This window comes from Anser anser (genome assembly GCF_964211835.1).
Source record: "Anser anser genome assembly, chromosome: 10".
NCBI lineage: Eukaryota > Metazoa > Chordata > Aves > Anseriformes > Anatidae > Anser > Anser anser.
In genome coordinates, this window is record NC_139730.1 from 19049549 (window position 1) to 19077097 (window position 27549).

The 27549-nt window shown below is 39.5% G+C and overlaps 1 protein-coding gene and 1 long non-coding RNA gene across 4 annotated transcripts in view; one reads left to right on the plus strand and one right to left on the minus strand.

Moving 5' to 3' along the window:
• Positions 1-12981, plus strand: part of PRTG (protogenin) — an 80308-nt gene extending 67327 nt beyond the window's left edge. For all 3 annotated transcript variants that reach the window (XM_083849971.1, XM_083849972.1, XM_083849973.1), the window contains 7 exons: positions 1454-1581; positions 2337-2507; positions 6044-6223; positions 7391-7511; positions 8448-8613; positions 9517-9621; positions 10663-12981. In XM_083849971.1, the coding sequence (XP_083706097.1) occupies positions 1454-1581; positions 2337-2507; positions 6044-6223; positions 7391-7511; positions 8448-8613; positions 9517-9621; positions 10663-11052 (1261 nt within the window). In that variant the 3' untranslated portion in view covers positions 11053-12981. The remainder of the gene's footprint in view (positions 1-1453; positions 1582-2336; positions 2508-6043; positions 6224-7390; positions 7512-8447; positions 8614-9516; positions 9622-10662) is intronic.
• On the minus strand, positions 5-27523 carry LOC310904827. The gene is made up of 3 exons (XR_014588609.1): positions 27000-27523; positions 26384-26511; positions 5-1445 (listed from the first exon to the last, which is right to left on the minus strand). It is a non-coding gene; the product is annotated as an uncharacterized lncRNA (long non-coding RNA).
• Positions 27524-27549: the final 26 nt, after the last annotated feature.

Sequence of the window (27549 nt, forward strand, 5' to 3'; positions counted from 1 at the left end):
AAGTGCAGTGCTCTTGCATCTTCATTTCCCATTTCTAGATCCAGTTTCCAGTTTTCCTGTCCTCTTTTAATCCTCTTTAAGAGGGATAAAAGATGTTGCAGTCAAAAAGCTGTGTGTTTTATCCAGTGGCTGCTAGTTCTGTTTCTTTGGTTGTATAAGATGTGTTTGTAGAACACCTGAGTTCTCTTCCTGACATCCTGATGTTGGATCTCTGGACAAGCTCTTGAATTTTTAACAGGTTTATTAGCTAAGCTGAATTTAATGTTAAACTCTTCTTCAACCAAGCAAAAGAGTACATATTTTATAGTTAGCTTCTCTGGTCAAAAATGGGACTCGGTACAGTGTCTGATTTTAACACTGGAGGCAAAAATTATTGAGTTTTGAGGGGTTGAGTGTGTCCTTGTGGGAATGTCATGTTCCTAAGTATGTGGCATCCTGCCAGGAGAAAGCTAAGTAGGACCTATAGCTTGCTATTCAGAGAAGCAACACATGAGCCACAGAACAGTAGGACAGGGAAGAAGTCCTGCCTGAGCTCAGCGTTCAACTCTGTGCCCTGGTTGTATGACAGCAGAAGACTTTGCTCCATTGTGATTGTGTACAGTGGGGGCCACGGTGCTGTTGAGGGAATCCATATGTGTAGCTCTCTCAATATATGGGCTTACTCAAGTCTTTTAAAGAAAAGAAATGCTGTGTTAAAAGATAGCTTCCATCCTGACATTGATGGTTTTCTCTTCAAAGAACACATTGCCTGCTGTAGGAGTTAACAAGTAAACCCAGTACAATCACCATGTACAATTCCTGGCGTATAATATGGAGCATAGCAGTGAATACTGCTTTTTGTGATAGGATGAAAGTATTGCAAATATTGGTGACTGACTTTGCACTACGGAAAATGAAAACACTAAATGAGACTTAAGTAGGGAAGATTTTTATTCCACAGAGTTCCCCTAAACGTGGGGGTGATAGAGGCCATAAATGTAAGGGGGAGTTGCATGCATAGCCTATATATTATGAACTGAGAACAGAACCAGGAATAACTGATGGATCCAACAGCAAGTGCCTTCTCAGCAGCGGTTGTAGTTTGTGTTACTCCAGTTTAAAGCATAGTGTCGTATGGATGAACGTGGGAAGAGCTGAGTTTGGGATACCTGCTGGCAGTCTGGGTCATGATGTTCTTGGACTTGCTTGTGCATCAGCTGTCCAACTAAGCTCTGTAAAAACCTGAGCTCAAATCAACTGATAGCAAACAGTGTGCTCCAGAGAGCTCCAGGGTTAGTAGAATTACCTTTTTAGGTAGACAGTGCAGATGGCTCACGTGTCTGGACTTGAACTGGTTTGTCCTCTGTTGAACTGACAGCAGCAATCTACTCACCATGGCTAAGAGATATCATTTGAGTTCTGGATCTTCAAGTCAACACCTGCTGTTATATTTCTTTCTTCTTCATCTGTACAGGTCAGAGACTCACATGTTAGTTCAAGGTCTTGAACCAAAAACCATGTATGAATTTGCAGTTCGTTTGCATGTGGACCAGCTCTCTAGTCCCTGGAGTCCAGTTGTCTATCATACTACCCTTCCAGAAGGTAAGGGCACTAGGAGAAGACCACAAGGTTCTGAAAAAAATGTTCTGTAAGCCAAATAACCTAAGAAATTGCTTATTAATTTGGAGCTGTCTGTAGGAGAGAGAAAGACTTTCCTCTAATATACAGATAATGCTCTTCTCTGTGGAAGATAGAAAAACGCTCTAAAGAAAATGGTTTTTTGGAACTGTGAAATTCTTTTTTCAAAATCTACATAAAACCATCAACCATTTTTAAATAAAATGTGACATTAGCAACCACTGAAATAACTTAAATAAAAAAAAATGTTTACAGGAGAGGCACAGTTAATTCATAGGTATTATGAAAACATATTTTAAAATCCAAGAGTTTTAGGAACTGTAAGACAATTACATATGTACCTTCCTTTTTACTACACTAACTGCTGGTTTGTTTCTCTGTCAGCTTGGTCAGTGAAAAATCAAAAACTTTTCACATTCTTAGCACAGCAATATTTGATGTTTGGGATGTATCTCTTCACAGGGAATTTTTATTTATTTATTTATTTATTAATTTTGGCTTTGAAGGAAAAAACACAGAACTTGCTTTTACAAAATCTGAGCTATTAACCACATCAGAGTTAACACGAGAATTTCTGTTGAAGAGCAGTGAATATGTTTTTGTTTATGTTATCTGGGATGTAGCAATAGCCATTGGTTCTAGACAGCAGTTTGTTTTTGAGCAGTTTAATTACATGTAAATTAGGTTAGCCTAATAGTATCGTGTTACTGTTCTCACAGCACCATCTGGCCCTCCAGTAGGAGTGAAGGTGACTTTGATAGAGGATGATACTGCTTTGGTTTCCTGGAAGCCACCTGATGGTCCTGAAACAGTTGTTACACAATATACTATCCTCTATGCATCCAGGAAGTCTTGGATCGCTGGGGAATGGCAAGTGTTGCACAGAGAAGGTAAACTAAAATCATAAATGTATGAACTGGACAAACAGTGATGCTACTTATAAGATGCTTCATTATTTTCAGCTCCCTTGGACTACAGTAAGAAAGAAATTCATATAAATGTTCACATGAAAGTTATAATTAGTTTAGAATTACTCCCAGCTGATAAAAACATATTAAAAACCAATTAATACATCAGAAGATGAGGGGAGAGGGGTTGTCTGTGTTGCTTTGGAGCTCAGAGTGTGCATGTGAACCAAAATGTTTCATAAATGCAATTACATCCATCATAGTTCTGGATAACAATGATTGTGATGGTTTTATTTTGTGAATGTGCTCTTTCAAATCTGAAGTCTCCGAGATGCCTTGCTCTTCAGAAATAAATTTACAAACGTGGCTGTGTGTTTCTATGTTTCTTTTGATCACTGCCAGTCCAGTTAGCTCAGTTTGACTTAAAGAACTTTACCCTACTCCCAGTAAATAGCTGTGCAAATTGATTTTAACTCTCTGGCTCTCTTTGACGGCTGAATCCCAGCTAGCTAATCTAACAGTCAGGTATGGTAATGCGAACTGCAGTCATATCTTTGTGGTTACATGTAGACATAGTCTACATTTTCATAGGTGCTTTCCAGAATAATACTATGATTTGAAGAGCTGCATTAAGAATAGATCTATATTATAGCCAGGAAAAAAAAGCAAAATACATTTATTCTTAGGTCGGTATTCAAAATAGACCGAGGCAGTTCAGAATAGATAATGTTCCAATAACGTATTATACTAAAGAAAGAACCTTAGTGTTACAGAGTAAAGTCATGTGCTGAGCAGCTAAATTAAGAAGATTGCCTAGGAAGACTTATATTTTGTTGTTCTGTTGTTGTTTCATGGCTGAAAGCTTATTTGCCAGCATAGAGTGATGCCTTAAATCTTCTGTATAGGAAAATACACAATACATAATGGCTTTAGAAGTGCACTCAAAGAGGACAATTCTTTTTTTCCAGTCTCAGTAAGACAGAACTGTCTTAGTTAAAAATTGGTGGTTGTCCCTTGTGCTGCTTCTGCAGAGAGGATAAAGGACTGATAACCACTTTGAAAGGTAGCAGTCCCACTTTGTCTTTGCTGAAGCAGAATAGTATTTTTTTTAAGGCTGACCTCTGGCAGAAATTGTCAACTGAAGAACACACTGCAGAAGAACAGCAGTGAAATGACTCTTAATCTTAAGCAAAATTTATGAAAAATATCTAGTCTTTGAAATATCCATGAGCTGTAACTATAGGGAATTGAGTCCTTTTTTTTTTCTCCCCCTACTAAAAGTTTCAAAGAAACAGCAATATGAAGTTGTTACAAACTGTTCAAGGAAACAGAAAAGTTTTCATATTAAAGGACCAATCTAATATTAATTTTAATTTACTAAAATGCAGCAGGTTTAATTTTAAATTTGCAGAGAGCTTATATTTGAAGAATAAATGTAATTTTAGTGATAATATACTGTATTTGTTACATGCAGCAAAGCAGCTGAGTTGTTGTTCCAGGTATATCCTTCAGCTCAGCCATGACTGTGCAACTGAACAGCATCTCAGAAAAAAATTTTACCATAGCTAATTGAAATGAGGGGATGGCAGTAACAATAAACACAGACACGTGTTCCTGTACCGAAAGCGTTGGATGGAATGAGCAAATGGAAAGCTATAAATCTCAGTGTTACTGTGTCCATCAATATTAGTCACGGATTTAGTAGTTGGATACATATATTTGGGTTTGAGGTGTGGCATGGAATTCAGGACAATCTGTAATACTCCTACTTTAAAGTACAGATGAGAAAACGTGAAAGAAAACGAGTATGTAGAAGGAAGATTGGGCAAATATTGTGCCAGTCCCTTGCCAGTCCTTTCGTAGGTAATTTCAGGTAGGAGCAGGGTTTGACTTTTTTTTTTAATGCATTTATTCTGACAAGATCAGCTAACCCTGTACAATAAAGAGTATTGTTTTGTCTTGACACTAAACTTCTTCTGCAGAAGATTTATGAAATAAATCTATAAATTCCTAACATTGGCTTTAGTTTATGCATGAAAACATCTGCCAATCCACCAAGTTAAAAAACAAAAACCCAGCGCTTTAATTTGACTGAGTTTGCGTTAGCCGTGGCAGATGTAGGATGTAACTGCAGTTTGTTGCTGGTTTGTGGTGTGAGCTAGCTTCCAGCCACCTCCCCCCTCTTCCCTAGCTCCCTTCAAGTGGATCAGAAGCTCCAGCCCTTACACACTTGCGGTGCAGTAAATCAGTACAAAGTGCTTACTTGCTTTAGCTTTGCAACAGATTTGCAAGGAGCTGGTGGGAAACAGCCTCTAATATTGAAACATGACCTTCCGCCCTTGCTGGTGCTAAATATTACAGCTCCTTTGGTTACAGATACCTCACATTTTACTTCAAATGCTTTCAGCTAATGGGTGTTTTTTATGGAAGAGTTGAAATAGCTTTAGAAGTAGCTTCTCTTTTGCCAGATGTATAATCTTTTCTGTCAACAAAACAACCTTATATTTTATACGCTCCCATGATGCTATAAATTCTGACTTCTGAAACTGATTTGAAAGGCTGAAATTTAGACAAGTCTGAGAAAGTGAATGGAATTTGTGACAGAGAGCAGGGGATAGATTTGGTCCTGTTAACTGCCATTATTTTGGGAAAGGAAACCAATATATTTCTATGGTAGGAAGAAAAAGAGGCATTTTAGAAAGCAATTCGAATTTTAAGCAGCAGTCTGCAGTTCCCAGACAGGCAAAACTCATTGATTTTGATAGGAGTTTTGCCTGTCTAAGGATGATGCAAGTGAATCCTATTTATGTTCTTAATGTATTTCTCCTGCCTTCAGGGATTTTAGGAAAAGAATCCTTAACATGTGAGAGATGCTTTATGTAATATTTTAGTAGCACAGCTTAGATGAACAGTAATCAAGGAAGCCTCCATATCTCTACATAAGGTTTAATTTTATTTTAAAAGCATGGTATAATGTACTTTTCAAATCTGTCCTGTTTTTCGTTTTACCAAATAGACCTGAAATGTGATAAGCCAAACCTGAATTATGTTGTTGTGACATTTTTAATTCGCATTCATGATACGGTGCCATTCCCACAGAGCGTCTAGGAGGCACGTAAATACTAGAGATGTCTCATGTTCTGCTTTCTGCGGCTGAAAGTCTGGGTAACAACTGGAGCATTGCTCATGGATAGAATCACAGCGTTAACACTGTCAGGCACCGAAATGAAGCTAGTGCTAGACTGAGGATTAGTGTGCTCTGTATTGTAGCCAATACTTGACTCTTGTTTTTGAACGGTATTGACACTTTACACTGTGCTGTGTTCAAGCAGTATGGAGCGAAAAGACAGAAGTGTTCTATACCCTGTACATGCAGGCTGGGCCATATAAAAGTGATCACAGTCCTCGGACCAGACTGGGAGGTGGCACTGGAAAGAAAGCATACATCCCAGTGTCTAAATCTCAGTCTGTTTTCAGAGACTTTGTGTAACTGCAACTGTATATTCATCTTTTCCTAGGAGCAATGACTATGGCTTTGCTGGAAAACCTCGTAGCAGGGAATGTCTACTTGGTGAAAATAGCAGCCTCAAATGAAGTGGGAGAAGGACCCTTCTCAAATGTGGTGGAACTTGCTGTACTGCCAAAGGAGACAGAGTCTAATCAGAGGCCTAAACGCTTGGATTCAAGAGATTCCACAAGTCAGTAACAATGTTTTGATTAGTGCTGTCACAAGTACCAGAAAAAAAAGATCCCTGTTTGCTTTAACTGGTAATTGCTTTCTGGATAAACCATTGTGTTTCACATGAGGCAGTCCTAACAGTATAGCTTTTTTTTTTTTTTGGTGGAACCATTTTGGAATTCTGTCTCAGTGCAACTCAGAACTGGTTTAATTCTTTTGCTCAGAAGTTGGAAGTTTGCTTTTCAACTGGGAATACATAACTATTTTGAATTGTACTATCCTGGCGGCCCCTCTGCTAAGGCATTTCCTATAAGTCCTTTATTTGGCTTGAGATACCAGTAGCACTGAGTCAGTTAGAACCAGACAGCCCAGCAGAGATGAGATGGCATCTCGAATAAATCTGTTGAAATTTGCTGGCTCCTAGAATTCCAGCAACCCAAATCAACCTGTTAGTCAGTGATATATCACCGTATGTTTTCACCAAAGAATTCAGCCCCACCTGCAGCTCTTTAGGGAAAAATATGCTTTACCTTGGGGAAACCAAGGTGACTTCAGTGGTTTCTCCATGTAAGAATGGAAGAACAAATTGTCTATCACAGAAAGGGATTTATCTTGGTGACTTCTCACAGATTTTAAAGTTGTGTGGGGAGACCAGATATAGTAATTATTCAGGTGTATGAACCTTTTAACCTTTCCTTGCTGCTGCACACTTAATTGTGATTCATGCAGAGATTTATCTTGTTCAGGTTTTCTCTGTTCCTGGACTCCAGCTGTATTTCAGGCCAAATAACTGAAGTTGTGCTCTCAGGATTAGGTTAACAGCCATTTGATGTCAACGAATAAAAACCCTCCTAGGTGACAGTGGCTGGAATTCTCCAAGCCTTTTCCATTTGTTATTTAGCAGCACCCTGTAAGGAGTGGGTTGGAGCAGGCTCCTCTGCTCTGTGTTGTGTGTCACTGAAAAGGCTGTAGTGTGGGGCTGTCCCTTTTTCCACTCCCATGCTATGGCTGCATACGGTCCTCTATTTGGGCTAGAAGTTTTATTTTCAAAAGTGTCAAAATGTGTGACACAGAAGGTCTGGAAATCTCATTAAAAGGAAGCATTTGTCTGTGTGATTCTGACTGTAACCCCATTCGGGTAACTCTTCTTATTTTCTGAGCCTTTTATTGTTCTTTTTTGCTATAGCTTATTCTGACTATTACCATCTGGACCAGAAATCAATGACTGGCATTGTTGTTGGGGTTTGCATAGCCTTGACCTGCATCCTTATCTGCATCCTGATCTTAATTTATCGCAGTAAAGCCAGGTATGTTTTTGTTCACCAAGAGTGAGATCTTTCTCAACACTCTGTTTCTGTATGAGCACAAATCACTTGGGACATGTGTTCTTCTCTGAGAGTGCTAAGTTCTTTTAAGTGCTTTGTCTCTTCACCTGTTTCAGCCAGAAATGGAAGCAAAGTTCCTAGTTTTGTTGGCTCTTCCTACTCTGTCTGAACCCCTTCTACAATGAAAAGAGGAAAGAACCTACAGAGGGGGTCAGCAGTGCTTTGACAACTAAGCATGAGGCATGTTTCCAAACAAAAAAGCCTTTTGAGTCAGATAAACATGCTGCTTTACATCATCTGTTCCTCCTGCTTAGCCCTGCAGTCTGCCCAGACCTGGTTTGCAAGGCTTTAAACCTTTGATGTTGCTGGAAAAGAGGAACTCTGACATGAAGCAGTTCTGTGATGCAGTTTCTTTGCACTAGTGCAAGCCACCCTCTGTCTTCCTTGTCATCAGCTGCTAAGAGGCCAAACCTGGCCCTAGTGACTCTGCCCATAACTTTGGGATCTGAACAAATATAAGTTACTAAAAATAAATACATTTTTAAAGCTGTCTGAAAGTATATTTTAGTAACAGGATTTTTAGCACACATGCAAGAGAAAATATGGATTGGGAGACAGTCTCTGTGTAGCATGGTAGAAAGGTCCTAATATCATTAGCAGTTACTTCCTTCAAGTAATATTAGTAATCATGAGAATTCCTGCCTGCACATACGCTTGTAGCCTACTGTGCATGATTAATTGGAAGCAGATGTTATTTTTATGACAAGCAATAACATAAATTTCATGAGAATTATATAATAAAATATAGATGCTAAGAATATACCAATATTACTTGATTAATAATAGCCTTGAAGTTTATACTTGATTCAATGTATTTTCTTCCTGTGGGTCATTTTATTTCTGCTTAACATTGTGTAGAAAAACATCTGCCCCTAAACCTGTGCAGCAAAGTACTGACCAGCTGTCACATACCAGCATCTCATTAGCCAGCGCTAATGAGGCGGAGAAGAGTATTGAAGGAATTGCAGAGAATGCAGAATCCTTGTTGCCAATGATAGTGGGAAACAGCTTCATCGATGCTAAGGTACTGTGCGCTTTACTCACTCCCAAAACAGAAATCTTTCTTTAGAATTCATTGTTATAACATCTGAGTCCCTATCAAAATTAAAATATGTACACTGCAAATTCACAGCAGTTTTGTTTACTGGACAAACACAAGTGTGGCAATCCAGGAACAAATTTTCAAGACTCATTTTAAAGTTCAGCTAGAGATTTGATTTAATACGCTCTACTCTGTAGATTGCCAATTTTGGCAATTCTATTCTAAGAGCAGGAGATAGGCAAGAGAGTCCTTGTCAAGCACCTAGTTTAGTCAGTGCGATACACAATCTAGTCAAGTGTGGCACTAAAGCAAGTATTAAAGAAAATATCTTTCATTGTCTTCACTGGTAAGACACTATTACATTTTATAAACTTGTATTTGATCAAATTATAAATTAATCTAGATGGCAGGATGTGTCAGTAGATGCGTAGAATCTTTTAGTATGACAAAAACACACCAGATGTATTTTCAGATAGACATCCTGATTTAAGGCATGTTCTGTACATACTGCAAACTTGCATTGAACTATTCCTTCAGGACATATGGAAGAGCTGGAAAAATATGGAAATGGACCTCAGTGCAGGCACAGGCACTATGTCACATTCCAAAGGGTAGAACAGGAGCAGTGATTGGAACTGTTTGCTCTGTGTTTGTGGTATCGCACCTGTTAGGTCTGGCCTGTGGGCTTGCCAGATTTTGTGGAAATGGTCTTGACTAGTCTCAAGCAGTAGATGAATACCTGACCATAAAAAACCAACTGAGCGCTAAACCTCGTTTGTCTTTCTTCTCAGCATGGAGCCAATGGTTGGAATAGAAAAAAATATTTTCAAGTATCTTGGAAATCTAGTGTGTTAAAATCTCTTTCTCCCCCTCTTTCTATTGTAGGGGGGGTCTGATCTAATTATTAACAGCTACGGGCCTGTCACAAAAGCCAACTGCAAGAAGAGGTGGCTGTTCTTCCAGGATACTAAGAAGGTGAAGGCTGAGGAGGTAATTGGCCTAATGGGCAGAGATGCACAATCTCTGCTGTAAAACCCTGCGTTTGCAAAGGAAGATATTTAGTTTTCTATGTATGGGAAATGTAATTAGTAGCTTAAGTTTTAATGGAATAATTTCAGTTTTCTTAGGGTTGATGGTATTCTACCTTGTAGCATAGTCATACGGAATTTTAATTTTCTGTCCCAAGTTGTCAAATATTTTAACTCTTTACAATTAACTGATAACTTTCTTGCCTGTGCCCTTTATCTGTGAGCAAACAGATTTCTGTATACTGTCTGTGCATACCATCTACAGTACATCTGCAGAGACTTTGTGTGCATATAAATACAAATCAAATATAAACATCTAAGAATCCCTTGCTACCCTGACAGCTAATACCTTATGTTTGCTGAAGAGAAACCAAAAGAGGGAAATGAAATGATTTATCCAAAGTATTGAAGAAATTTAGAATCTGAGCTAGGACTGTCATGCTTCTGAAATTGTTGCTCTGCCTGTAATTTCTATTTGGATTCAATCCAAAACTGAAATGTTCAACCGAATCCTGAACCCTGTAGTACAAATTCACGTCTGTGGGGCATCTGACTAATGTTTATTGAATACTAACTTATATTGTGCTCTTGGTATGTTTAAGGAATAGGAAAGCTTGAGCAGCTGTTTATTTTTGATGCCTCTATGGGCAAAATACTTGCTACCACCCAAGGAGTAATGCTTAAAGAATATGCATGAAGGGATGGGGACAGCTCTACCAAGTATATTGTTAAAATACCATTAAGGTCTCTCTAGTGAAATCATTCTTGATTAGCCATGCTTGGCAAGAAGGGGTTGCTTCGTCTAGTATGGAAGGGAAAAGGATGCGCAAGGCTTGAGACTGATTCTTCTTAACCTGCTGTAGGAAAGCCCAGGCTGTTATTCTAAGCCAATGCTGTTGTAAGCACTCTGGCGGAATAGGAGATTGGAAATGCAGTAAAAATTCAAATTATGGCTCAGCTTTTCAGAGGCTGAACAACCTTTTCCTCTCTGCTTTTTATATAGCCTCAGAGAAGATTTGTTCAGGCAGTGTGTCTGTATCAGCCAAGTACCACTGTGCTGATCAGTGAGGATGACTCTCCCAGCTCTCCTGGCCAGCAGTCTAATTTCCAGGTGCCATTCAGTATTGCTGCCGACACAGAGCATTCGGCCAACAGCGAAGGAAGTCATGAGACTGGTGACTCTGGAAGATTTTCTCATGAGTCCAATGATGAGATACACCTCTCCTCTGTGGCAAGTGCCACCCCTCCTGCTACCAATCATTTTGTAAGCAATGACTTGGGTACGAACATGATGAGCCCTGCCATCAGCAACTGCAAAGAATCTCCTCTGCTGTTCACTACTGACCAGACTGCTACCTCACCTCTTCAGATACACTCTGCAGTGCAAAACTGACATCCCTAGGACCACACCAGACATTCTTGCAGTGTATGTCTGTTCGAAGGACAATGAACAGGAAGCCAAAGTTTTATTGTGGAAAGCCTGACTAACCCAGCAGGTGATCCTGAGTTTCTGTTGAATGTTTTATATTTGTTTATTTTAACTCACTCATTTTGAATGTTCAGTGGTCAACAAATGTGAAAGGACAGTGAAGATTTCTGACTAAAGTTAAGAATATGTCACTGGAGCAAAGGGAAGGCTTTAGGCCCTTTTGCTGACTATCTACCTCAGTTTGCCGAGAGGTGAACTCTGAATGACAACTGCTTTACCTCGTTTGTGTTCTAGTTGGTCTCAGCTATGGAACTGACGATACTTCCTAGTAGTGTTGTTTTATTTTTTTTTTATTTTTCAGTTGAGTGTAGAATGAGTGTGTGTGTGTGTGTGTGCGCGCGCGCACTCAGTGATCAGGGAGTTGTATAGGTAGGTGAACAAGATTGTTTAGCTGAAGCTCTGTCTTTGAAAAGAAGGAAATCTTAGAGTATAAAATATAATGATTTAATGTGGTTGACCTAAAGGATGTTGAAAACTGCGAAAACTGGAGTTGGTGCTTCCACATGTACGGCCACATGAAATCTTTTGTACCTCTTGATTCACATAGCCCCAGTAAGCCTAGGACAGTGCCTTTCCCCCAGAAACTTGTGCCAGCAACCGCTGACCGGATGAATGCTATATCCTTAGGGCTCTGGGGCATGTTGGATTCCTTACAGTGACAAATACTGCCCATTTATTGACAGTTGGTGCTAAAAAGCATGGCAAAATGAGGAAGCATTCAGTATTTCCAAACAGTTTGATTCTGCCTGAGAGACGTGGAATAGATAATAATGCTGAGTATTCTGGTGTTGCAGTACTTCTTAGCAATGGTGCCTTGCATTATGTATAATGAAATTACTGATTTGCCTTATGCCTTTTTAGTATTGATAAAATTGCTTTGGAGTACAGAAGGATGCCTTAAATGCTTCTTAGATGTTATAAAGGAAACTGTATCATGAGTTAATTTTTTACCCAGCTTAGAGTGCTGATAAGCACTGCGAGCTTCACGGTATGTCTCAGAGCTGTTCTTGGGATGCAGCCCTGCTCCTTGCCTTTGCCTAGTATGCTGTTAGCCAGGAATTTTAGCTCAGGGAGTGACTTTACCCACAAGCCAATCTAAAACTCTCATTAAGCTACCATGAGAAATAGAAAGTCAGAGCTTTAGTTGAAGAGTCTGTTGAAGGAGGTGAGTACTGCTACTGCCTTGAACCAATACAATTCCTGTTTTATACTACCTCCTTTAAGAGTTATTCTAGTGTGGGTTTGTTTGTTTGTTTGTTTGTTTTTCCTGTACTCAGGGAACAGTTTGTTACTTTTGAGCTGCCTCACGAAAATGTGGAGCAAACTGACAGGGTATCATGTTTTATTTCTTAATGGGGTAGGGGGTGAGGGAGAGAGAGAGAAGAGGTTGGATTCATCCAATGTTCTAAACTTGCCTATATATCCAGTCCTCTGCTCTGTTTTCCCCATTTTACTTAAAAAAAAAAAAAAAAAAGGCATTTTTTTACTTTAAAAAATGTTTAAAATGTAATGTGAGAAAGCAACCACAGAAACTCCTGGCTCTATTTAAGTGTGTCAGAACTCCCACTGAGTTTAAGGTAGGCCAGGCTGGCTTTTGTATTGTTCCGTAGGTATCAAAAGGTGGTCAGAAGTCATCGACAAGCCCTACCCTTCTGTCTGTTTCATTTTGATGAATCGGCCTGTAGCTATGGTAGTTCTTTAGCTTGTAACCGTTTGCTAGTTCAGGACCAGACAGTACGTGTTCACTTTTTCATCACAGTGTTGATTTAAAGGCTTTTAAAATAATCTTGTACCAAAGACTAATCTGTAGAAGAGAAGGAAGTTGCATATTTTCCAAAAATAATTGAACTAGTTAAAAGGTACAGGTTTGAACAGCTGAATACATTTTATTGTATAAGTAGTCACTAACAAAACCAATAGGGCTTCTATTGATTGTAGTAGTTGATTGCATAGATGAGTTGTATGCTTCTACAATTTTAACTACCTTGTTACAAGAGCCTTTAAAGTTATAATGATATCAGCAGATATCTCCAAAGACTTCCAAGTGTAATTTTTTTTTTCTTCAGCATGTAGCTGGATCAACAGTACAGTATTAAAAATATCTTTGAACATTTTTTCTACTTGCTGAAGAAAAAGAAAACATTTTAACCAAAGATTTTTGATCTCATCAGGCAGAATGTTTAGTGTACAGCAGAGTACTGTTTCTAGTTAGTTAAAGGGTGAATTAACTGAACCTAGATTAAGAATGTGTAACTGTAGCATGAAGTTTCACACTTCATCTTTCAAAGTAGCCTCTTTTCTTAGTTTCATTCAGAAAGAGCTGATATGCAGGTGGTAACAATTTGCTTCTCCAAAGACTTGTTTGCTGTGAGTACTGATAATCTGATGTCATTTTATGACCTTCTTTACAAGTAAATACTTTTAAATCCTAAACTTTTTCATCCAAAGACCCACTCTGTAGTTTAACCCATGGTGAATTTGAGAGAAAAAGGCTTAATACAAAGTTTGTCAGTCTAGTATAGAAGTTCTAACTTCAATAGCCAAAGAGATCAAAATATTCAATTTACTAGAGAACAGTGTATCCAGAATTCTATTAATCATTTAATGTTTTTTTTAAATTAAGGTACTTTTTATCAGCAAATAAAGAAAACCAAAGATATTTAAGGTTACCTCAGCATATAGGCAAGCTTAGTTAGACATTAATTATTCTGTCTTTTCCTTTATTTTTATGTTAACCAAATATAATATGTTTCTCCAGAACCCAGCCTACATTCATATGCTTCCCTTTATTGTGTCACATAGTTAATTCTAGTTCTATTTACACGTTTAACGCAGAACAAACAATGCAATCTCCTCAGAAATTCATGTTTTAATATATCACCATATTTTTGTGAGGGAATAGTTGTTTGATGATTAAGAACTCCACCAATGTAGGCAGAGGAATCTCTAGAAAAAATCTGTAAAAATCGATGCCTTCTCTACCGAACTGAATAGCAGAATTCTTTGTGATTTTAACAGTGCAAAATCAGGCTCAACGTTTAAGTGCTTCATATCCTTGAAGCCAAAGCTTCAAATTATAGATGTGATATTAGAGACATCAACTTTCTTAAAAGTTCATACTTCTTACGATATAAGGAAATCAATTTCTTGTAAATGAACTTTATTCATTCCATTTGCCCAGAAAAAGCTGGGAGACAGAACAGGTTATAGGTTTTCCAGTATTTATTCTTGGTTGTGTCTGTAAAACTGGGTCCTGGAGAAAACACTATCAATTTTTTAATTATGAATTAAGTATGTTCTGGAAGATGAACATAAATGTGGAATTTAGTGTTACACTATGTGAATTGATTTTGTTTAAGTGTATTAGGAAGTAAAGAGCCATGGCTGGTGTAATGAAATGTATATGCAACCTTTGTACTTTAAAAACAAAACAAAAATGTTATAGGTTGATGTGACTTGAAGAGCATCACAAATTTGCAGACAAAATCTTGACACTGGTTTACCAGGCTGTTTCCAAGCGAGGACTGTGATTGCCCTTCTGTTGGAAGAGCAGTGCCTGCTCTGTGGGGCCCTGGATCCAAACCCAAGTGCTCAATCTGCCCACAGTTATGCTTGTGTACTTTCTTCATGTTTTACAAATAACTCCTGGAAGATGAGAATACTTTCTATCTCAGAAAATTGGGAATGTGTATGCTGTGCAGAACTGTGCCTGTCAGTAGATTTCTTTTATAGCTCTGCTTTTTTAAGAGAGACTTGAAAAATCCATATATCAATATTTTCCTATATTAGCTGTGCATTTTTGGTGTAATTTATTGGATTTTAACAGAAAGGAGTTTTAAGACATTTCTCTACCTGTTTTTAATTATATTTAATAGTTCATTCCCTCTTTGGTTTTATTACCTTGCTTTAGACTATGAGCTGAATCTTGTTTGCTTTGTCCATACCAGAGTCCTTAGCCTGTTTCTTTTTAAGTCAATGGGAGAATTAATTTTAATTTCAGTTTGCATGGTCTTGACAGACAAAATGAGCTGCTGCATTTTATTTTATTTTTTTTTAGATCTTCACAGTATTATTACTTTTAAAGGACAGGATTCTTAGTTGGTTAAAACTCCCATTGGCAATGTATTTTTTTTGGTAGGACAAAAAGTTGCCATATACCAGAGGTTCACTGTAACTCTCCATGCATGTAGTCTTAGCCTGTAGTGAATACTGAGTATTTTAAGTCAATTTAACTCTTTTTCACTGTGATCTAAGTCAACTTGAATGACTTAAAGTTTGCTGCAACCTGAGCATACACAAGAATAGTTACCATAGACCACTGGGTCTTAGTAACATGTTACTCTGACGTGTAAGCTGTAAGACCAGGAGTTCTCACTCATTTTATCTGTTATAGAAGGAAGTGCAGGCAGGGAAAAGTCCATCCCCTAACATGGGGAATGTTGTTTAGTTCTGTAGGGCACTCCATGTTTAGCCCAAAAGCTCATTCATACCTAGTGAAAAGACAGCTGCACAGGTGTAACTTTGGCGATATTCCAGAGAAATCAATTTACTGGAGTCATTCTGTTAAAATTGAAAGCAGAATTACACCTAATAATTATTAAAGAGGTACTTCTTAGTTTGAACAATTGTTACATGCTTCTTAGTTGCTGGAAATGCAGCTTTGCTAATATCAAGTAATTTCTAAAGCAGATGAATTTGTCTGCAGGAATATTGAGCACCTTTCTAACAAGTTAATAATAAATTATTTTTGTAACTGCATCTTTTGGAAGCTGTGTTTACAAAAAATATAAAATAAAAACACACAAAAAAAACCCAAACCTTTTCTTCAAAATGAGTCCAAAACCAAGTTGTTTGCTGTTAATAGAAGCCAATCTGAAAAGAACATACACTCAATTTGGCTCAAAGTTCGCTCTCAATTCTGCTGATAAAAATGCAGAGTAAGTTTGTTTCCTTGGAATTTCTCTAGATTTACACTGAGGCTGGTCCTAAGTGACTCAAAAGGGATATAAACACATGGTTAAAGTTCTGCCATGTTGGTCCCTCTGGAGTGCCATTGCAAGCTGAGCTCCTTGTGGAGGTTTTCAGCTGTCCACGGTTACATATACCTACATTGCATCTGCCTGGTGCGTTTTCAGTGAAGACTGACTGTATATGAAAAACTTACTTAAACAAAATGTTGCTTTTTGATTGTTTGGCTTTTTTGTTATTATTTTGCTTTTTTCCAAGTTGTGAACGAATTGCCAGTGTAGGAGCCAGGTATGTATCTGATTGTGGTGTTCTGGATCCTTTCACTCCGTGTGCCATTTTCTTCTAAGGGCAGCAATGGCTAACTGGCTAATGGAGGATGGAGCTGAATTGTATTAATTTTATACTTGTCTCAGGGGATCAGTTCTGTGAACTCCATTGCATGAGGGAAGCTAATGTTTGCCCTGATTTGAATGTAATTTTTTAATGTCTTTTAAAAAATACTTTGTTTAATAATGTGGATTTGTTTTTCTTTTTCTAGCATTCTAGTACATGTTACCTAGTGTGTTGGTTCTCTTTTCCTCTCCAGGGTTGTTTATATACTACCCCAAGGTCATGCCAAAAATTAATAGAAGTTTAAATGCCAAATGTTTATGAAACTGCTGTCTAAATACTGATTGATTGCACAGTTGAAATAAAAAATTTCCTTAGTAAAATGCTGCTTGAAAAATATTTTGTTTTCATTGTCTCTGACTAGTGGCTCAAAACAAGGAAGATATAGATACAGTTTTATTTGAGGCTGAGGATATGTGGCAATTTTGGTACTTAAAGTCATAGAATGAGTTAGAGAGTAACCGGCACGTTCCTTATCACTGGACTTCATAAAAAAATTCCCAAGCCTGTGCTCATATGCCATTTGTGTACCTGGAATAATTTCCTACCTAAAATCTCCATCTCTACTCCACTACTATCAAGCAGCTATGCGAGATCTCTGTTGTAGTTCACTTGCAGTAGATGTAGAAGATGTGGTTCTAAGCACAGTCATTCTCATAGAAGTTTGGAAAGCTACCGACAAAGCTGAACTACTGAGTTTTTCTCTTCACTTCTACACCTGCTGACTGATGAATCCAGTATTTCAACAAATAACAGGAATATTGAAAATGCAATTGTGGTTGGTCAAAAGACAAATTACTGTTTTTACAGATGATAATATTACAGACAAGAGTCAAGTTAGCAAGGAAATTAGGTTTGATGGGGATTAGAAGTTTTCTATTGCTAGCAGGTTGATTACTGATTGTCACTAGAAAGCAACTGAAAAATTGGCCAGGTAGTTCAGTGAATTAGGTACAGCATTGGAATTAGAGTAGTGCCCATACAAATCTTCCACTACTGGAAATGAAACCACAGTAATTACTACTGTATGCACACACCCCATAAACACAAGCTCTGTTCTGTGTGTCCTCCAGACACAAGACATGGGCAGCCCTAAGACAGCAGCCACAGAATTAAGAGGGCCTCAGACTTCTGGTCTTTCTAACACTGATTTTTCCTGTATCATGCAAACACTGTACCACCCCGGTGTCACTGCAAATGGGATTTGTGTCCACCTGAGGATTCCAGCAGAGAGGGCTGTGGGAGGTGGTGACAGCACCCAAGAAAATGTCCCTAGGAAACTGATGCCTCTTAGAAGTGCCAGTGAGCAGATGATTACCACAGAGTCACCAGTGATGACTGCTTCCCAGTGGGGCAGCTGCTAACAGCTGCCTGCTGCCAGGGGCTGAGCCTTTCTGCTCTGGCAGCATCTTGTGCTGATGAGTTGGGCACCCTGGATTCTACAGTAAAGCCATGGTGTCTGTCTTTCCTTTTGACTTCTCTCATGAGAAAGGAAATCTGAAAAGCCTCATACTGCTTCTTTATGAATCACAGCTGTTCTTACCTGCAGAGTCTACTGATAGAACAGTTCTGCCTAGTTGGGTAGCTTATATGACATTTATCCCTGGGAGTATTAGAGCACCAGCTGTAGTGTCTATTTATAAAACAAACTCTAATGCAAAATTCGTTATTCCTTATGTTTGAATGTAGGAACACTGAAATATTGTTCTTCAGAGGTAATTAGGCCCCTGCTGAAAAGATAATAAAAGTTCAACAGAGTATTTGTTAAAATGAATAGATGTCAATTACTAATGTAAACATAATGTAAATGTAAATATATTACATTTAAAAACACAAGAAAGAATTTTTAACAGCTGGGGAGCAGTCGGTTCTGGACTATCCAGTGGTATGAAAGCTCTACCAACATAATCCATCAGAGACGTAATTCTTTCTCTAAGTGAAAACAGAAACCATCTGCAGAGCCTTATTAAGTTACTGCTGGTTAGTACAGGTACATTTTACGTGCCAGAACCTTCATTTTTCATTACCAATAAAAAAATAAATAAAGCCCTCTGTTTCAAGGAGTTTGCAAAGGAAATCTTCAAAGCGAAACACTGGTCTGTGACTTGATGCAATGTCACCTGCCTGCTGTCTGCCACCAACCAGAACGTCTTGAGCCTCAGTCAGGTGAGCATGATGGGTCACTTACACTGAATTGAAATTACAGCATTGCTGTTTCTTTGTTTAGCTTACCAGAGATGTCAATTTATTGGCTTTGCTTAGCTGTTTTTTGGATAAAAGGACTGAGACTTTGGAATACAGAACCCAACTTTCTGCCATACTTTCCAGGTTGCTCAGCCCCCACTAAGTTGGAAAGCAGAGAGTAGGGAGGGAACGGATGTTATCTGCAGCTGTGGCAACACATCAGGATTGAGGTACTTTGCACTGCAACAGTGAACAGTTCTTTACAGATGAACTCTTCTCCCTGTCCTGCTCCTTTCAGTCAGCAGGTAAAAGCGATGTCACTGTTAAGAAGCAGGCTCTGTGCTTGTATTTGGCTGCATTATGGCTGTATTTTTCCTTCACCCATGATCATGGTGTCAGGACTGGTGCTGGACAGTAGAGAGTATCCTCTCTCAGTAGGAGAGAAGCTGCAGGTGATAATGCTGTAGCTGTCCATGTTGCAATGTCTCCCCGTTCTGTAGTTAACGTACTCAAACCTGACTTCGCCTTTTCCAGAATGAAGAGGATGGGATTTGAATCCTCCTCTCTGCACATGCCTGCATGCTGGAGCCCCAGGTAAATCAAAGCACAGATCTGACATAAAGCTACCGTACTGTTTCTTCCTGAAAGTGAAGGGTAATGCTTTATTTAAACCCCATAATTTAAAACCTATTTACATAGGAATGCACTACTAAGACATCCAGAAAATGCAAATAATTAAGAACCTAGCTGTGCCTCGCTAAAAGATACCATGCACAGCTGTCCCTAGTCTGTAGGTCTGCTTCTGGCTGGCAATAGAAGTCCGAGGGGGCTGGCAAAAATTTGGGTGCCAGTTGCTCTCCGGCAGACCTGTGTGCTCAGTGTCCTGGCAGCAACCATAGTTTTGGACACTTGCTCCTGGAACACCCTGAATCAAGCTGCCAATAGAGCATTTCAGTGAGGTGTGGTGTGAATCCCTGTCTGGCCAACAGGAACCAGCTGAGATGGTTTTTCAGCAGTGCTACGAGGTTGTCCAGGATCCTCAGGGTTTCTCTGGACAGATGGCTTGAGCATCACTGGAAGCTGATGCCAGTTCCAGGTGGGTGCAGGGGATGTTACATTTATAATTCTGAAGGATGAAAATGAATTTTTGTGGGTGACTGAGGATGTGTTTCCTATTACGCTGCACTGTGGGAAGTGTGAAATCAGCACCCAAAACACTGGATTCTCCTTTAGCTGGAAAACAAGACATAAGAGAGTGGGAACTTTACAGAGGTCTTGCTAATAGAAGGGGTTTGAATTTCCTTTTATCTGCATAGCAATACACATAGAGAAAAGGATTTTCATGAGTAAAGCAGCAGATTTCTGGCTAGGCTGTGAGGTCGTTGCACCATATGAAAGCAGAAAAAGTGTTGCTCGCACTGCAGATCACTATAGCCTTTAACAATTTGGATATTGGTAAGCTGGTCTAGGAAATTAACCCCTCTGGTTTGCTGAAAGCTATTGTCAAGGGATGAGTAGCAGAACTTAATATATGCTGGCTCCTTACTTTTGCAGTTTACAGTCATATTAGCTTAAAATAATCCCACTGGACTGCTTCCACACAGACTTCCTTATATTAGGTTATGCAATTTAAGTTGCAAGTAAGACAGGTGTTACAGAACAGAGTGTAAAATAAAAATAATTTCCATTAAAAAATATATCATTCACGTTAGCAACCATCATGCTTTCGAATAGATCCTGGATATTTGAAAGTCAGTAACAACTTTCTCAGTCTCTACCAGATAAAACACAAGGCCTAAAAAGTCAAGGCAGAATGAATCACTTGAGATCAAGATTTCCAACTTCAAGGGGTAAGTTAACTCTAAGCCTGAGGTTAGAATTATCTCAATTAAAATTTATCTGCACAATGTAAAGCAAGACAACCTTTCGTTTGTAAGAGGAAAGAATGCTGATACTGGTACAACACTTAACAGAAAAATAGCTACGTTAAAGAGGAAAGCAACGTGTTTGTTTTGTTGTTGTTGTTTTTTTTAATACTGCATCTCAATCTTTGTGATCTATATATGATAAAATTGGTGAGGAGGGTGTGCACATTGAAAGCCACTGCAGTACAGCCAATGTCCAGGAGTCCACTTCTGGCATTGTAGAGGCTCAGAGGTTCACATGAGCATAGCCTGCCTGTGATCAGCTTTTCAGCGCTGGCTGCAAATGGTACAAACACACTGGCGCCCAGCAGAGTGTGGTGGTTGCATCATGTCCTGTGATTTAGAAATCTCGGCTCAGGTGATGAGGTTGCCATTTGCAGTTGACTAGAAACAGCCTTCTAATATGAGCACTCCAGAACTTGGTTTAGCATTCAACAAGGTTTTAAGGATTTGCCATGATGTTTCTCTGCCATAGCACAGCTAGGTCAAAACGTAAAGCCCAGCCCTGCAGTTGCAGATAACCAAATGACAGAATTCCTGCAGGAACTGATGTATAGCTCCCTAAAATGGCTGTCTGTAAATTTCAGATTTCAAATCGCACTCACTAGGCATAATACATGTCAAGCAATTTAATCCAGTCTGGTGTTTGCAGACAGATAGTGCATATATTTTAAATAATTAGTTCCACGTTCTTTTCTCAAAATCCTGGATTTCCTGTGAATTTTAGCCTGGGGATTAGGAAAGCTGCTCTCAGATGTAATGTACTCGGTGAGTACAGCATCTATGTAACTAGGTCACATCGTTCTTGGGCATATTTAGTTATCTTTTCTTGTGTTCATCCTTACTTTGGTGCACAATAACCAAAAGCGATAACTAAGTTTGGTTCATATTCTCCTCCTAAAGGGTAGCAAAAATCTGAGATTTTTTTTTAACTCCATTTTCTAACAATGGTATGTTTGTCATATGTTCTCTTTCACTTTGATTTTTCTTGCTTTAGCTGCATTTTCCTTTCATAGCCTACAGACCTGCAAATTCAGACACTAGCTGGTTTCTGCTTCTTCCCAGCAGATCTGCTACTACTCAGACCTTGTTGCTTGTTCAAAATTGATTTCAGAGTTTTTGCTACTGTATTCCAGTAAATATTTTTCTTAAAATTTAAGACTGAATTGTAGTTGCCAATGCGAATGGCATAGCACATGCTGTCATGCAGGGGTCCTCTCGGCTGTCTTCCAACTATCCTCGTGCTCTTAATTTCTAAGAACCATAACTGTAATTGAAAAACTCAATAATGATCTGGATGGAGGGAAAGGCAAATGATACAATTTGTCTGAGGTGGCTGTTGTTGTCTGTAGGGTTTCAATCAGCAAGGTTTAATGAGTTGGATCCATCCCAGGGACAGCACCAGTGAGAGGGTGTCCTGTGAACTGCACTCTCCAACGCCATGAAGAGCAGAACAGCAAAACAAATGTGTTTCTGTGTGGAACCTTTTGTAAGAGATGCATCTTATCAAATGAATATGGCTTTGTATAACAAAGTTGGTAGCACTGTATGAGAGAAAAGAGACAGCATAGGCGTGAAGATTCCCTCCAGTGCAAGTAGACAGACAGACAAGGGCCAGGAGGCACCGTGCCTGCCCGGGGCTCTTGCTGCAGCCAGCTCGCAGCTAACACTGAGGCCCAGGGCTGAGATGAGCGAATACCCACACAGCTAAGCTAAGACTGGAGAGCTTTTTCTGCAAGATGCTCTGCTAGCTCTGGAGTTAGCATTACTCCTCTTTTAGCTTTATAGCAAAAATTTCACTTCGGCAATTCTACAATGGAAATCCCAGAGGAGTCATTGCCTAAATTTAATTACTTAAAATGCACTGGTGGATAGGACAGCCTAGGATAAGGCTTTCTCATGTTTATACAGCATACAAGCTTCATAACTCCCAGCAAAGTTATTGACAGAGTCTGGCTCCAAGAATGGGTTCATATCCAATTAGTGCAAAGATCAGCGTGGCCTTTGCAGAAAACCAGAAGGGCTCTTGAGAGTGCTGTGTAAGTTCATGAATTAAACGCTTGCCTTTCTTTTTATCAAATCATGATAAACAGGAAAATTCAAAGGGATCTAGATGATAATCCAGAAAGAACATGAAATTGCATTTCTTTCACTTCCCCACAGAGTGTCCCCATTTCACCATTCATTGATCAAGAGAACACTTCTTTGAGTAGGGAAATAATCCATTTTGTAGAGAAACTCACAAAGGTTTGTTAAACATGTATTTATCTCTGTTTAAAATTTATTACCTTGATAACCTTAATATGGCAAACAAAATTCCATTTTACTTATCCTAGAGGAAAAGGTGAAAGAAATCCTATACTCCTTGACAGCATGCAGATCAAATGAGGTTCTATGCATATATGCATTTATATCTCCAATGAATTTCTTGACCGACTTTGGTAAATAAATACAATAATGAAACCTAGGTTCCTAAATAATCAGATGTTGTTCTTCGTATTTCAAATGTTTATGTTCTGTATTTATTAACTTATATGTATGAGTTATGAAATCTTACAGTTTATAAAACTATTGAATAAATTGTAGCTTTTAATTTTATAAGTCACATGTTGTTGGCAAGAGTATCTGAAGGCATTGGAGATTTTGTTCCTGAAATGCTTGAACATGGCTTTATTTTAACTGTAAGCTGAAAAGGTAAGTGTGCACTCAAAAACAAACAAAAAACCCAACTGTTAGTCCTACTGCGTTTATGAACATTCCAAGAACGTTCGTATTTTGAATGCTAAAATTTTTGTTCCAGTATAGATGAGACACTAGACTACCCTTTGCAAATGTTCGACATTTTTATTGATCAGTCCACTAACAAATTGTATCGGAAAGTTTAGGAAAATGTACTTTATCAGCCAGTGAGTTGCTATGTGATGAGACAAAGTCACGATCTTTTTCAAGCCTTTTACTTGACTTCAAGATACGTCACGCATTGTATGGAAGAAAGCTAACGCAATGGATCAGAGAAAAATCTTATATTCTTTCAGTGAGTAGATCGTAAAGCAATCTTCTGCTTTTTTCCTGACATTTTTCTATTAATTTCAGATTAAAGTTGAAACATGAACAGACAATTAATTAGATTTTGATTTGTACTTTATATTATGTGGATGAATGGTTAATACAGAAGTTTAGACATTCTTAGTTTTTGTTCATTAAAAGCAGAAATGAAAAAAGTGGGCTTATGAGACCTGGTTTACATCACCATCACGGATGAAGCATTCACCAGTAGGCCAGCAGTTTACACTTAAATAGCTTCAATGACTTGTGATCAAACTTTCAGTTGCAGCTGCAATCCCTGAGACTGGCAGAGAGATGCTCTACATCTTACATACCCAGAAGGGACCTGGTTAACACATCTTTCCAGTGCAATACCAGATGTATGTCCAGCTAGACTAAAAAAGCATGAAAAGTGCATCTTTGTATAAACATGCATGTGTTTAGTTGTACTACCCTGAACAAGGGAGATGAGGACAAATGATTCTGGAGGATGAGGTGTAACACTAGTGTAACAACAAAAATAGATTTTTGGGCCTGACAGAAACTCCCTCCAGCCTTGATAAATAGTCCTATTTATCACAGCAGTATTGTGAAACAAGTGTAAGAAGTGTTTGCAGAACTAACACTTGAATTTTTGTAACATGGAAATGGGCATCTTAGAAAAATGAGTTAATCCCTCCCACACACCCCTGACATAATAGGTGAGGGAATCAAGTCTACTGAAGCTGGAAGACTGTCACTAGCACAAGCTATCACAGTCCAAGTTTCCCTAAATGTGTTCCCTTTCTCCATGTCAGCATTTTCTGTCCAGGTGGAAGAGACTACTGTCAGTTTGCCTGATGTTTCCTTGTGCCAGAATCCCCACGCAGCGTGCTGCTGGGTCTTGCCATGCTCATGCCAACCCCTGATGCCATCCACACAGGCTAGACGTTCTGCACTTCTGCCTGAGCCTGCCTGACTTCACGTGCATGAGCTGATAAATTAGGGTAACTGGACAGAAAGCTCTATGTGTTTTGTCTTATAACTTGCATGAGAGGAAAAGTTTTGTATTTGACCCTTGTACTGGAAGTGGTAGAGTTTCACAATTCAGCCAGCTTCCATTTTTTTTCCCTTCTGATATCATGCCTTTTTTTTTCCTTTTCTAATTTTATTACTATGGGATGAAGTCTTCGCCCCCATAAAGTCAAACAGAATATTTCTTTTGCTTTTTCCTTTTTTTTTTTAATTCCTTAAGTGTCAGTAAACTTCTCTTTGGTGTTATTTTTTTTTTCTATTAGCACATTTGTATACGTTCACATATTGTCAAAATGGGCTTCTACGCAACTCTATTTGCTCCTGAGGTACACAGTACATACACGTGAAGGATATAGTAAAAAGCATTTAGACATTAACACTGTTGTGGATCCATGTCTCACTGAGATATTTCTCTCCTGATAATGCAGTACAGCATTGAATATTCATGATATGCCAATGATTAGCAAAAGAACATTCTTTACCTATTGGTAGTTTGTACAGAAGGACTCTTTTAGTACCCTTCTTTTTAAAGTGAATTCAGAAGGAAAGGAACCTAGATGTTACCAAAATGAGCTCCTCTATTTATATTCAGTAATGTTTTTAGGCTTGATGCCTCATGTGATTGAAGCTACTGCTATTTCACGAAAGCTACCCTTCTCAACAGCTGGGGTGAGTTGTAAAGTATTAAATAGTATTTTTTCACACACGAGTACTCTGGCAGTAGACAAGACCTTTTTGTTTGGTTTGTTATTGTTAAACAGAATAACGTAAATTCAGAATAACAGAATCATTCAGGCTGGAAGGGGCCTGGGGAGATCTTGACCTTGACCCCAACCTCCTGCGCAAAGCAAAGTTAACACTGAACTCAGACCAGGCTGTTTTGGGCTTTGCCCAGTTGGGTCTTGAAAACAATTCTACAAGTTATTTTGTTTTTAGTCCCTATGCCTGCTTAGCCTAATACTAGTATTTCCCCCCTTCACATCCTCGTGGAACCTCCCGTTTCAGTTTATTTTTTTATCAATTCAGCAGAATTGAGTCTCATTCTGCTGTTACGCACTTCAACAGAGAGCTCAGCTCTCTTTTCTTGGAAACTACCTAGGTATTGGAGGTCACCTATTAGATGCCTCAGAGTTTTATTTATTAATGCCAGCCTTTGAGTGGATGAAATGGTGGAGTAATTTTAAAGACAACTAATGAGCAGCAAGGCACTTAGGTGGTCAACAGTGTGTGATCAGACTTTTCACACTTTTGGAATGGCTGAGATGCTGGTGTAGGTACCTGAACCTGTGAATTAATTCACTTTCAGACACTCTCTCAGCCATTTTGCATGAAGGTTTAGAAGTGTAAAGTTGGTCCAACAGGATTCTTACAGATTGCTCACTAAAATCCTGAGCACAAGTTAAAGATGAATTTGGATGAACAGCAAAACAGACAATTTTTTGCAACTAGAGCACTGGGTTAAAATCTGAATTCCCTGCTCGCATTGCTGATGCAGACAATCATCCCCTAGGAACCTTTATAGACTCAGTGACATCAATCTGCGCATCCGTAATTACAGTCTACATGCTATTATTACAAGGCAGCCTTGCACAAAAGCTCAGGCAGTCCTGGGAGAATCATCCAGGCCTACAGCGAGCTCCATCACAGAAAATGCAAATCTCTTCACAGATAAGACATTTTCCTCCAAATATAGACTAGCTCACACTCACCTTGCTAATAACAAGCCATACTTCTCTTCAGCAAGATTACACAAAATTAACCAGAAGATCCCATGAGGATATTGGCAATATGCTGTACTTCAAGGTACGTGCATTCTGGGATTGCTGCAAAGTAAAGACTGTGGACAGATTAAAAACAATGTCTACGGAAGGGCAGAAACTGATGTAAAAACTGAATAACTTTATTTAGTTAGAAATGCAAAATGTAAAAACAAAAACATCGTAAGAGTAGTAACACTGATGCGTTATCCTTTACACAAACATCGCTTCTTCCTGCGCTCCCCAAACGTGTTCCAGATACTGTAAAGTACAAACTACATGTCTAACAAGAAGCTATGTAAATAAATAGCACTGCTAGGTCTTATGAAGTGTCATGAATGTATTAAGGTATGTCAGCAAAACCCATACTTAACTGCTGGTGTCATTATCCTAATTAAGGAAAGATAAATCATTACTCAAAATTTATTTAGTGCAGTTATTCAGTAGTTTTGGTCAAGGATGAGCATCTCTAGCAGCCCTGTCACACAGCCATTTTGGAAGAGATATGACAGTAGCAGAACACACATACACGATTCCCCAATGCCACAGTGACACTGGCAGGACTCACCTGGCATCTCGCCTTTCTTAGGGGTTCGGAGGGGCTGCCGACATTTTGATGGCTCCTAGGTGGGCCTAGCGAGCGGCGTCTCCTCTGTGCTACCCTGGGGCTCTGGCTGGAGGGGGCTGCCCGCGGGGGCTCCCCGCAGCAGCCCGGACCTGCCTGCCTGCCTGCGGCGTTGTGTGAGTGCCCGGGAGGCTGCGAGAAGCCGGCGCCGTGAGCCTGGAGGAGAGCAGCGAGCCTTCAGCACGCGTCGTGCGGCACGGTACGCGGCGAGCCACAAGCACCTCAGGGGCACGGCCCGGCCTGCGAGCCGGGCAGGTGACGGCAGTCAGTTACCGCACGGAGCGGGACGGCGCTGGCCGCGGGGGTCGCGCTGAGGGGGGGCCGCGCGCCCGGCCCCGGCGCTTCCAGTCAGGGCAGGAGCCCCCCGCTGTGCCCCCCCCCCCCCCCGGCCCTAACGGTCCTAACGGCCGCGCGCCGGGCGCCGGCCTCGCCTCCCCTCCGCCGGCGCTGAGCCCGTCCCGGCGGGCGGGTGCCCGCAGCCCCGCTCCCTGCC